Below are 13,465 nucleotides of genomic sequence, written 5' to 3'. Positions count from 1 at the left end.
CACTACTAGCTGTCCTACCTACATTACCATCCCCCCACTACTAGCTGTCCTACCTACATTACCATCCCCCCACTACCACTACTAGCTGTCCTACCTACATTACCATCCCCCACTACTAGCTGTCCTACCTACATTACCATCCCCCCACTACTAGCTGTCCTACCTACATTACCCCCCCCACTACTAGCTGTCCTACCTACATTACCATCCCCCCCCCACTACTAGCTGTCCTACCTACATTACCATCCCCCCACTACTAGCTGTCCTACCTACATTACCATCCCCCCCACTACTAGCTGTCCTACCTACATTACCATCCCCCACTACTAGCTGTCCTACCTACATTACCCCCCCCACTACTAGCTGTCCTACATACATTACCATCCCCCACTACTAGCTGTCCTACCTACATTACCATCTCCCACTACTAGCTGTCCTACCTACATTACCATCCCCCCACTACTAGCTGTCCTACCTACATTACCATCCCCCCACTACTAGCTGTCCTACCTACATTACCATCCCCCCCACTACTAGCTGTCCTACCTACATTACCCTCCCCCCACTACTAGCTGTCCTACCTACATTACCATCCCCCCACTACTAGCTGTCCTACCTACATTACCATCCCCCCACTACTAGCTGTCCTACCTACATTACCATCCCCCCACTACTAGCTGTCCTACCTACATTACCATCCCCCACTACTAGCTGTCGTACCTACATTACCATCCCCCCACTACTAGCTGTCCTACCTACATTACCCTCCCCCCCACTACCAGCTGTCCTACCTACATTACCATCCCCCCACTACTAGCTGTCCTACCTACATTACCATCCCCCCCACTACTAGCTGTCCTACCTACATTACCATCCCCCCACTACTAGCTGTCCTACCTACATTACCATCCCCCCCCCACTACTAGCTGTCCTACCTACATTACCACCCCCCCACTACTAGCTGTCCTACCTACATTACCATCCCCCACTACTAGCTGTCCTACCTACATTACCATCCCCCCACTACTAGCTGTCCTACCTACATTACCATCCCCCCCACTACCAGCTGTCCTACCTACATTACCTTCCCCCCCCCACTACTAGCTGTCCTACCTACATTACCATCCCCCACTACTAGCTGTCCTACCTACATTACCATCCCCCCCCCCCACTACTAGCTGTCCTACCTACATTACCATCCCCCCCACTACCAGCTGTCCTACCTACATTACCATCCCCCCCCCACTACTAGCTGTCCTACCTACATTACCATCCCCCACTACTAGCTGTCCTACCTACATTACCATCCCCCCCACTACTAGCTGTCCTACCTACATTACCCCCCCCACTACTAGCTGTCCTACCTACATTACCATCCCCCCCCCACTACTAGCTGTCCTACCTACATTACCATCCCCCCACTACTAGCTGTCCTACCTACATTACCATCCCCCCACTACTAGCTGTCCTACCTACATTACCATCCCCCCACTACTAGCTGTCCTACCTACATTACCATCCCCCCACTACTAGCTGTCCTACCTACATTACCATCCCCCCACTACTAGCTGTCCTACCTACATTACCATCCCCCCACTACTAGCTGTCCTACCTACATTACCATCCCCCCCACTACTAGCTGTCCTACCTACATTACCATCCCCCCCACTACTAGCTGTCCTACCTACATTACCATCCCCCCCCCACTACTAGCTGTCCTACCTACATTACCACCCCCCCACTACTAGCTGTCGTACCTACATTACCATCCCCCCACTACTAGCTGTCCTACCTACATTACCATCCCCCCACTACTAGCTGTCCTACCTACATTACCATCCTCCCACTACTAGCTGTCCTACCTACATTACCATCCCCCCACTACTAGCTGTCCTACCTACATTACCATCCCCCCCACTACCAGCTGTCCTACCTACATTACCATCCCCCCACTACTAGCTGTCCTACCTACATTACCATCCCCCCACTACTAGCTGTCCTACCTACATTACCATCCCCCCCACTACCAGCTGTCCTACCTACATTACCATCCCCCCACTACTAGCTGTCCTACCTACATTACCATCCCCCCACTACTAGCTGTCCTACCTACATTACCATCCCCCACTACCAGCTGTCCTACCTACATTACCATCCCCCACTACTAGCTGTCCTACCTACATTACCATCCCCCCACTACTAGCTGTCCTACCTACATTACCATCCCCCCACTACTAGCTGTCCTACCTACATTACCATCCCCCCACTACTAGCTGTCCTACCTACATTACCATCCCCCCACTACCAGCTGTCCTACCTACATTACCATCCCTCCCCCCACTACCAGCTGTCCTACCTACATTACCATCCCCCCACTACTAGCTGTCCTACCTACATTACCATCCCCCCACTACTAGCTGTCCTACCTACATTACCATCCCCCCACTACTAGCTGTCCTACCTACATTACCATCCCCCCACTACTAGCTGTCCTACCTACATTACCATCCCCCCACTACTAGCTGTCCTACCTACATTACCATCCCCCACTACTAGCTGTCCTACCTACATTACCATCCCCCCACTACTAGCTGTCCTACCTACATTACCATCCCCCCCACTACTAGCTGTCCTACCTACATTACCATCCCCCACTACTAGCTGTCCTACCTACATTACCATCCCCCCACTACTAGCTGTCCTACCTACATTACCATCCCCCCACTACTAGCTGTCCTACCTACATTACCATCCCCCCACTACTAGCTGTCCTACCTACATTACCATCCCCCACTACTAGCTGTCCTACCTACATTACCACCCCCCCACTACTAGCTGTCCTACCTACATTACCATCCCCCCCACTACTAGCTGTCCTACCTACATTACCATCTCCCACTACTAGCTGTCCTACCTACAATACCATCCCCCCACTACTAGCTGTCCTACCTACATTACCATCCCCCCACTACTAGTTGGACTGTTCCCCGGCTGTTAGGGAGAACAGGATCCACTAGAGCCGCCATTTCTGACACGGACGCCCTCACATCACCTAACGTGGCACTTTTGCTTGGGCATACAGTAGGAGAAGTGGCCTTCCTTTTCTTGGATCCCTTACTGGTCCCTCTAACTACAATAACCAGCTACTTACTGGGGCTCCTGATCTATATCACCACCCTCCATCTCTACCCACTAACCTCCTGCTCAGCGATCAGCGATCCCTCTCATGGTGGCCAAGTTCCCTCAGTGATCAGCGATCCCTCTCATGGTGGCCAAGTTCCCTCAGTGATCAGCGATCCCTCTCATGGTGGCCAAGTTCCCCCAGTGATCAGCGATCCCTCTCATGGTGGCCAAGTTCCCTCAGTGATCAGCGATCCCTCTCATGGTGGCCAAGTTCCCTCAGTGATCAGCGATCCCTCTCATGGTGGCCAAGTTCCCTCAGTGATCAGCGATCCCTCTCATGGTGGCCAAGTTCCCTCAGTGATCAGCGATCCCTCTCAAGGTGGCCAAGTTCCCTCAGTGTTGCAATATGCTTCTCCAGATCTCTAACTCGAGCTTCTAGATTGGCGACCTGCTCCCATCTGTCACAGCGGTCGTCACCCTGGAACTCCTGCTCCAGTTGTGCGTACATGCGGCCGACTGCGCACTGAATGAATCCTCCCATCTCACCGGCCATCATCCTCAGTGCAACAAAAACAGTGAAAAAGAAAGAGACTCAGCACTTACCACAACTTGTAACTCCTCTTTAAACTCCACTTATAACAACCACTTGTCAGCAACCACAGTGAGCGCTGAGCCTTGATGTAAGCACCTGAGATCAATTAACCCCCCCCCCCCCCCCCCCCCAAGGGGCAGAGCAGACCAGATTAAAAAAAAACTGTTTAACTAAGCAGCTATGGCACTAGCTATCTATGCGCTGCAGCAATGCACACCACACAACTGCACAAAAACAACAATATATCAGTCACTCCAAACCCACTGAATCACCAGCAACTCCTCTTTTCAACTCCACTTATTTTCAACCACTTTCCGCACCACTTGTCAGCACCACTTGTCAGCACCACTTGTCAGCACCACTTTCCGCACCACTTGTGAGCACCACTTGTCAGCACCACTTGTCAGCACCACTTGTGAGCACCACTTGTCAGCACCACTTGTGAGCACCACTTGTCAGCACCACTTGTGAACACCACTTGTGAGCACCACTTGTCAGCACCACTTGTGAACACCACTTGTGAGCACCACTTGTCAGCACCACTTGTGAGCACCACTTGTGAGCACCACTTGTCAGCACCACTTGTCAGCACCACTTGTGAACACCACTTGTGAGCACCACTTGTCAGCACCACTTGTGAGCACCACTTGTCAGCACCACTTGTGAGCACCACTTGTGAGCACCACTTGTGAGCACCACTTGTGAGCACCACTTGTCAGCACCACTTGTGAGCACCACTTGTGAGCACCACTTGTGAGCACCACTTTCCGCACCACTTGTGAGCACCACTTGTGAGCACCACTTGTGAGCACCACTTGTGAGCACCACTTGTCAGCACCACTTTCTGCACCACTTTCAGCACCACTTGTCTGCACCACTTTCTGCACCACTTGTCTGCACCACTTGTCAGCACCACTTTCCGCACCACTTTCCGCACCACTTTCCGCCACTTGTCAGCAAGCACAGTGAGCACAGTCTCTTGGTCCCTGAGCCAGGCCTTGGCTTCAGTGCAGCAGGAACTGTCTCTCTCCAACACTCCAGACTAGAGAACCGCTCCCAACAGGAAGTAACCTCCTTATATAAGGGGCACTTACCTTACTGGTGATGGGGCTGTGTGTGTGCAGAGAAAGGAGAGCTGGGATAGGAGAAAGAAAGGAGGGAAAACAGCTGCACCTGTGATAGGAGGAGAACAAACATGTGACAGCTAACCCAATGCTTCCTTCAGCCGTACACAGCATAATACATAGAGAATACGGACAGTGACACCTAGTGGGGAAACCCCACAGTACACTTCTCCTTCATCCCACTCTGAGAACCTTAGGAAGTTACTTGACCCAGATGCACAGGAAACTTAGTGGCACACCTGTGCTGGGACACTACATATACACCCAGTGGGGTGGTCCAGAGTATATACACCTAGTGGGGGTAGCCTTGGGTATATACGCCTAGTGGGGGTGGTCCAGAGTATATACACCTAGTGGGGGTAGCCTTGGGTATATACGCCTAGTGGGGGTGGTCCGGGGTATATACGCCTAGTGGGGGTGGCCCTGGGTATATACGCCTAGTGGGGGTGGCCCGGGGTATATACGCCTAGTGGGGGTGGCCCGGGGTATATACGCCTAGTGGGGGTGGCCCTGGGTATATACGCCTAGTGGGGGTAGTCCTGGGTATATACGCCTAGTGGAGGTGGCCCGGGGTATATACGCCTAGTGGGGGTGGCCCTGGGTATATACGCCTAGTGGGGGTAGTCCTGGGTATATATGCCTAATGGAGGTGGTCTGGGGCTCATACACCTAGTGGGGGTGGCCCGGGGTATATACACCTAGTGGGGGTGGCCCTGGGTATATACGCCTAGTGGGGGTTGTCGAGGTTGAGGACCCTGGCCCCTGGAGGAGGATGGGTGGAGGGTGGTGGGGATGATGGGTGGAGGATGGTGGGTAGTGGGGATGATGGGTGGTGGAGAATGATGAGTGGGGGATGATGATGATGGGTGGTGGGGATGATGGTTGGAGGATGATGGGTGGAGGATGATGGGTGGAGGATGGTGGGTAGTGGGGTTGATAAATGGTGGGGATGATGGGTGGTGGAGAATGATGAGTGGGGGATGATGATGGTTGGAGGATGATGGTTGGAGGATGATGGTTGGAGGATGATGGTTGGGGGATGATGGGTGGAGGATGATGGGTGGTGAGGATGATGGTTGGAGGATGATGGTTGGAGGATGATGGTTGGAGGATGATGGGTGGTGAGGATGATGGGTGGTGAGGATGATGGGTGGTGAGGATGATGGTTGGGGGATGATGGGTGGAGGATGATGGTTGGGGGATGATGGGTGGAGGATGATGGGTGGGGGATGATGGGTGGAGGATGATGGTTGGGGGATGATGGGTGGAGGATGAAGGGTGGGGGATGATGGTTGGAGGATGATGGGTGGTGAGGATGATGGTTGGAGGATGATGGTTGGAGGATGATGGTTGGAGGATGATGGGTGGAGGATGATGGTTGGAGGATGATGGGTGGGGGATGATGCAGCGCTGATCCCTCTCTATATTGCTCTTACAGCGGAGTGCACAGTGATGGGAATCCCCAGCGTCACCACCAACCTCTCCGGCTTTGGCTGCTTCATGCAGGAACATGTGGCGGACCCGGCAGCGTACGGTAGGAGACTCCTCAGCTCCTCTGTGCTGCTGTGAGCTCTGTTCTGGAATAGCAGAGAGGTAGTGCCGCTTCTATGTGATTTCTTTGTCTTTCAGGAATATACATTGTGGATCGCAGATTCCGCTCCCCGGACGAGTCGTGTAACCAGCTGACCCAGTTCCTGTATTCCTTCTGCCAGCAATCCCGCCGCCAAAGAATCATCCAGCGCAACCGCACCGAGCGGCTCTCCGACCTGCTGGACTGGAGATACCTGGGCCGGGTGAGCTGCCAAACCGCACAGTACACAGACACTGCACAGTACTACTTCCCCTATTCTATATGGACAGAGACTGCACAGTACTATTCCCCACCCCTCTGTCTGCCGGTTGGGTGGCCCTCCAGGTGTGAGCACAGTACTACTTCTCCCCCCCCCCCCTCTGCCTGCCGTTGGGTGGCCCTCCAGGTGTGAGCACAGTACTATTCCCCCCCCCCCCCACCCTCTGCCTGCCGGTTGGGTGGCCCTCCAGGTGTGAGCACAGTACTATTCCCCCCCCCCTCTGCCTGCCGTTGGGTGGCCCTCCAGGTGTGAGCACAGTACTATTCCCCCCCCCCCCCCACCCTCTGCCTGCCGGTTGGGTGGCCCTCCAGGTGTGAGCACAGTACTATTCCCCCGCCCTCTGCCTGCCGGTTGGGTGGCCCTATAGGTGTGAGCACAGTACTATTCCCCCCCCCCCCTCTGCCTGCCGTTGGGTGGCCCTCCAGGTGTGAGCACAGTACTACTTCTCCCCCCCCCCCCTCTGCCTGCCGGTTGGGTGGCCCTCCAGGTGTGAGCACAGTACTACTTCTCCCCCCCCCCCCTCTGCCTGCCGGTTGGGTGGCCCTCCAGGTGTGAGCACAGTACTATTCCCCCCCCTCTGCCTGCCGGTTGGGTGGCCCTCCAGGTGTGAGCACAGTACTATTCCCCCCCCCCCCTCTGCCTGTCGTTGGGTGGCCCTCCAGGTGTGAGCACAGTACTATTCCCCCCCCCCCCCTCTGCCTGCCGTTGGGTGGCCCTCCAGGTGTGAGCACAGTACTATTCCCCCCCCCCTCTGCCTGCCGTTGGGTGGCCCTCCAGGTGTGAGCACAGTACTACTTCTCCCCCCCCCCCCTCTGCCTGCCGGTTGGGTGGCCCTCCAGGTGTGAGCACAGTACTATTCCCCCCCCTCTGCCTGCCGGTTGGGTGGCCCTCCAGGTGTGAGCACAGTACTATTCCCCCCCCCCCCCTCTGCCTGTCGTTGGGTGGCCCTCCAGGTGTGAGCACAGTACTATTTCCCCCCCCCTCTGCCTGCCGGTTGGGTGGCCCTATAGGTGTGAGCACAGTACTATTCCCCCCCCCCTCTGCCTGCCGTTGGGTGGCCATCCAGGTGTGAGCACAGTACTATTCCCCCCCCCCCCCCTGCCTGTCGTTGGGTGGCCCTCCAGGTGTGAGCACAGTACTATTTCCCCCCCCCCCCCCCTCTGCCTGCCGGTTGGGTGGCCCTATAGGTGTGAGCACAGTACTACTTCTCCCCCCCACCCTCTGCCTGCCGTTGGGTGGCCCTCCAGGTGTGAGCACAGTACTACTTCTCCCCCCCCCCCCCCTCTGCCTGCCGGTTGGGTGGCCCTCCAGGTGTGAGCACAGTACTACTTCTCCCCCCCCCCCCCCCTCTGCCTGCCGTTGGGTGGCCCTATAGGTGTGAGCACAGTACTACTTCTCCCCCCCACCCTCTGCCTGCCGTTGGGTGGCCCTCCAGGTGTGAGCACAGTACTATTCCCCCCCCCCCCTCTGCCTGCCGGTTGGGTGGCCCTCCAGGTGTCAGCACAGTACTACTTCTCCCCCCCACCCTCTGCCTGCCGTTGGGTGGCCCTCCAGGTGTGAGCACAGTACTATTCCCCCCCCCCTCTGCCTGCCGTTGGGTGGCCCTCCAGGTGTAAGCACAGTACTACTTCTCCCCCCCCCCCCTGCCTGCCGTTGGGTGGCCCTCCAGGTGTGAGCACAGTACTATTTCTCCCCCCCCCCCTCTGCCTGCCGTTGGGTGGCCCTCCAGGTGTGAGCACAGTACTACTTCTCCCCCCCACCCTCTGCCTGCCGGTTGGGTGGCCCTCCAGGTGTGAGCACAGTACTACTTCTCCCCCCCCCCCCCCCCTCTGCCTGCCGTTGGGTGGCCCTCCAGGTGTGAGCACAGTACTACTTCTCCCCCCCCCCCCCCCCTCTGCCTGCCGTTGGGTGGCCCTCCAGGTGTGAGCACAGTACTACTTCTCCCCCCCCCCTCTGCCTGCCGTTGGGTGGCCCTATAGGTGTGAGCACAGTACTATTCCCCCCCCCCCCTCTGCCTGCCGGTTGGGTGGCCCTCCAGGTGTGAGCACAGTACTATTCCCCCCCCTCTGCCTGCCGGTTGGGTGGCCCTCCAGGTGTGAGCACAGTACTACTTCCTCTCCTCCTCTCCACAGTTCTACATGCACGGCAGACACCTGGCATTGTGCAGAATGTTCCCGGATAAGTTTGAGATGGAGCCGAGTGCGCCCCCCAAGGTAAGTGCTCCCTCCCTCCAAGGTGAGTGCCCCCCCCCCAAGGTGAGTGCCCCCCCCCCTAGGTGACTGCCCTGCTGTGCCTGCTCATCCTGAGCCTCCTGCTTCTGGGAGACAATAACTGGTGGGGGGCTTCCTGGTGTACGGGGGTCCCGGGGGTCTCTGATTTGTCTTCCCAGGAAGTTACGGATCGATCCGGTGGTATCATCAATCGCGGTCACCACAACGCCCCGGAAATCTGCAGTAATGGCGATCGATGGCGGCAGCGGCTATATGACTATGCTTGTAATCCCCAGCAATAGAGGGCATTATACTCCAGAGCTGCACTCACTGTTCTGCTGCTGGAGATAATGCCAGACACTGAACAAGCAGGGTGGGGAGAGGGGAGGGGAGGGTAAGAATCCTCCAGCTGTATTACTGTTGTGTAATAATACTGCCTTGTCTGCCCCAGACGGAGGGATTCCGCTACCCCCGGCCGTCCTCGGTGCCCCCCTCCCCATCTGTGTCTCAGCCCTCCAGTCCCCATGAAAGTGACGAGGAGGAGGAGGAAGAGGAGGAGGATGAGCGTTACGATGAGGATGAGGAGGCAGAGCGCGATCGCCAGAACATCAAGTCCACCTTTGCTCTGGGTCCGGTGTCTCGGGGGAAGAAGAAGAAACATGGAGAATACAGGAACTGATGTCTTATAGAGCGATGCTGGCGCCCCCCAGTGGCTGAGCTGATAGTGTCTCCTGTAGATCATAGAGATCTCTTCTGTGTCATGTAGTTATAGAGGTAAATCATTGCTGGAACTGCGCTGTCTGCATCTCATTTATCCCTGAGAGTGGAGGCCATGTCACCCCACTGCTCCTCCAGAGCTGCACTCACTATTCTGCTGTCACCCTACTGCTCCTCCAGAGCTGCACTCACTATTCTGCTCTTACATCATGTCTCCTCCTCCAGAGCTGCACTCACTATTCTGCTCTTACATCATCTCATCCTCCAGAGCTGCACTCACTATTCTGCTCTTACATCATGTCTCCTCCTCCAGAGCTGCACTCACTATTCTGCTCTTACATCATCTCATCCTCCAGAGCTGCACTCACTATTCTGCTTTTACATCATGTCTCCTCCTCCAGAGCTGCACTCACTATTCTGCTGTTATATCATCTCATCCTCCAGAGCTGCACTCACTATTCTGCTGTTATATCATGTCTCATCCTCCAGAGCTGCACTCACTATTCTGCTGTTACATCATGTCTCATCCTCCAGAGCTGCACTCACTATTCTGCTGTTACATCATGTCTCATCCTCCAGAGCTGCACTCACTATTCTGCTGTTACATCATGTCTCATCCTCCAGAGCTGCACTCACTATTCTGCTGTTACATCATGTCTCATCCTCCAGAGCTGCACTCACTATTCTGCTGTTACATCATGTCTCATCCTCCAGAGCTGCACTCACTATTCTGCTGTTACATCAGGTCTCATCCTCCAGAGCTGCACTCACTATTCTGCTGTTACATCAGGTCTCATCCTCCAGAGCTGCACTCACTATTCTGCTGTTACATCAGGTCTCATCCTCCAGAGCTGCACTCACTATTCTGCTGTTACATCAGGTCTCATCCTCCAGAGCTGCACTCACTATTCTACTGTTACATCAGGTCTCATCCTCCAGAGCTGCACTCACTATTCTGCTGTTATATCATGTCTCATCCCAGGTGCAGGGGTGTCGGGCGGGGGTCCCAGGTGCAGGGGTGTCGGGCGGGGTCCCAGGTGCAGAGGTGTCGGGCGGGGTCCCAGGTGCAGGGGTGTCGGGCGGGGGTCCCAGGTGCAGGGGTGTCGGGCGGGGGTCCCAGGTGCAGGGGTGTCGGGCGGGGGTCCCAGGTGCAGAGGTGTCGGGCGGGGGTTACACATTGGTAACAATTGGAAACCCCAAAATGTAACCAAAATATTTCACATGAACTTTATTGTCTGTGGATAAAACAATCTGACACTTTATACATTGTCCTCGTTACATTGTTGCCGGTTACTAATCGAAGCATCAATGACGCGGGAGGAAAGCGAAGCATCCGGTGACATCATGACCACAAGCAGTGAGGTCGCCATAGAGGAGATAGAACGGCCGCTCCCCATACCGGAGGAGGCTCAGTCACCAGCTGAATAAGGAGGCCGGAAGGTATCCCACCTGCTCCAGGGCGCCATCCTCCGCTGAAGAGAGAGAACAGCATGCATCAAGAACCATATCCCAGAGCTGCACTCACACTGCTGCTGGTGGGGTCACTGTGTACATACATTACATTACTGATTCTGTATTATACCCCAGAGCTGTACTCACTATTCTGCTGGTGGGGTCACTGTGTACATACATTACATTACTGATCCTGAGTTACCTCCTGTATTATACTCCAGAGCTGCACTCACTATTCTGCTGGTGAGGTCACTGTGTACATACATTACATTACTGATCCTGTATTATACCCCAGAGCTGCACTCACTATTCTGCTGGTGGGGTCACTGTGTACATACATTACATTACTGATCCTGAGTTACATCCTGTATTATACCCCAGAGCTGCACTCACTATTCTGCTGGTGAGGTCACTGTGTACATACATTACATTACTGATCCTGAGTTACATCCTGTATTATACTCCAGAGCTGCACTCACTATTCTGCTGGTGGGGTCACTGTGTATATACATTACTGATCCTGAGTTACCTCCTGTAATTCTTTTTATTAGAAAAATATAAAACGTAACAAGTATAACTACATAAACATAAACGCGGCTCCATCGGCCAGAACAAAAACAAATACAAAGCTTTTCTGCTTATAACAAATCAATAAATCAATAAATTCTGAAATAATAATCATATTTTCTATAAGGAAATCCTCCCTCACACCTGCCTCACCGGCCAGTCCAGCTTCATTATAAGATACTACCCCCCCAACTTACCCATACTACTACTATTACTACCACCACCACTACTACCTACCCCACCACCACTACTACCTACCCCACCACTACTACCTACCCCACCACCGCTACTACCTACCCCACCACCGCTACTACCTACCCCACCACCGCTACTACCTACCCCACCACCGCTACTACCTACCCCACCACCGCTACTACCTACCCCACCACCGCTACTACCTACCCCCACCACCGCTACTACCTACCCCACCACCGCTACTACCTACCCCCACCACCGCTACTACCTACCCCACACTCACACCTCACAGCACACAGAAATTATATAGTAAAGACACTTTAGACCAAGGGCCAAAAAGCTATAACATGTTTGAGCCATTCTTGTCTGTAACTTAATACAGTCCCTGCTTGGACATAACTGAACAAAATAAGAAACCAAAACTACACAAAGCTTTTTTTTTTTTTTTTTTTTTTATTTTAAACACACACAGCACCCCCACTCACACACACCCCAGCACAATTCACCAACCAAACCTCCCATCCCCGTATACATAACTCCCACCTAACCCCCCCCCCCACACACACACACACACACACACACACACACAATAGACAACTTTAACAGTTAAGAAACTATGCCCAACTAAAACTAACCTAACAAAACAAAGTTTTGAATACCAGGTCCGGCTGCCTTATTTACTAAATAAATAAATAAATAAATAAATAAATATATAATAATATAAATAATAATACAAATACAGTATACTAATAAACAATAATGCAAATAATATTAACATTATAACAACCATGTTACATTAACCTATCTAATACACTAACTACAAACCCCATCACCCACACCCCAAATCTGGACATGAGTCTGGGTCTATAAGTTCAGTTCTTGTCCCTCAGTGACCCATGCCAGAACCCCATCCAAGGAAAAGCATACGATGTAAACCCCCCCATCACCCCTCCCAACCTATCCTATACCCCATACCATATACAATAACTATAACCGTCCATAGGGCTTATCCAGCCCTCAACTTACCAAACTACCTAAAACACCAACACCACGACACGTAACAAAAAGGCTCAAGTTCGGCAGCCTGTAAGCCCTTTACTGTTTATAACTGAATAGAAAACTAAAACAAAAAGCTAAAGTGTCATGCACAGCCCCCCACCGGGATCGGAGGATGGCAGACCGGGTACCATAATAATTTATAACCTATCCCTGACTATTCACCCTACCCTCTCCCTACTACTATCCCTAAATATTAATCTAACCCTCACACTCTCCCTACCTCTGTCCCTATCTACTCTCTCCCTAACCAGAATTATGGTCCCTCACCCAGTGGGCTCAGTACCTAGGGCACAGCGAAGGAAAAACCCCTCCAGAGGAGAGAAGCCCTACTGGTACCCAGCCTGCCATACTCCAAAGACCTGATCTTCCCAAGGTCACCAGTGATGTTCCTACAGACCTCCACCTCGGAGAGGACTCTACGCTGTGTAGATACTAGACACCGTGCGTTCCACGTGTGGTACCTAACTACTAAGCTGACTAAGAATAACGTGCAGCGATCTCGGCCACCCAGGTTCCTGAATGCCCCATAAGCCCACTCCGGATAGGTGAGACTGACTAACTGACTCCAACCTATGG

The 13,465-nt window shown here is 53.7% G+C and overlaps 1 protein-coding gene and 1 long non-coding RNA gene across 2 annotated transcripts in view; both read left to right on the top strand.

Moving 5' to 3' along the window:
* GYS2 (glycogen synthase 2) overlaps positions 1-9,690 on the top strand; it is a 103,661-nt gene extending 93,971 nt beyond the window's left edge. The window contains exons 12-16 of the mRNA XM_069950759.1: positions 4,149-4,273; positions 6,278-6,373; positions 6,469-6,632; positions 8,822-8,902; positions 9,351-9,690. Of these exons, the coding sequence (XP_069806860.1) occupies positions 4,149-4,273; positions 6,278-6,373; positions 6,469-6,632; positions 8,822-8,902; positions 9,351-9,578 (694 nt within the window). The 3' untranslated portion in view covers positions 9,579-9,690. The remainder of the gene's footprint in view (positions 1-4,148; positions 4,274-6,277; positions 6,374-6,468; positions 6,633-8,821; positions 8,903-9,350) is intronic.
* Positions 9,691-10,447: 757 nt separating this feature from the next.
* Positions 10,448-10,878, top strand: LOC138771524 (uncharacterized). Its single transcript, XR_011359637.1, has 2 exons — positions 10,448-10,598; positions 10,765-10,878. It is a non-coding gene; the product is annotated as an uncharacterized lncRNA (long non-coding RNA).
* The last annotated feature ends 2,587 nt before the right edge of the window (positions 10,879-13,465 follow it).

Source organism: Dendropsophus ebraccatus, chromosome 1 (assembly GCF_027789765.1).
Source record: "Dendropsophus ebraccatus isolate aDenEbr1 chromosome 1, aDenEbr1.pat, whole genome shotgun sequence".
NCBI classification, from domain to species: domain Eukaryota; kingdom Metazoa; phylum Chordata; class Amphibia; order Anura; family Hylidae; genus Dendropsophus; species Dendropsophus ebraccatus.
This window is presented reverse-complemented; position numbering and strand designations above follow the sequence as displayed.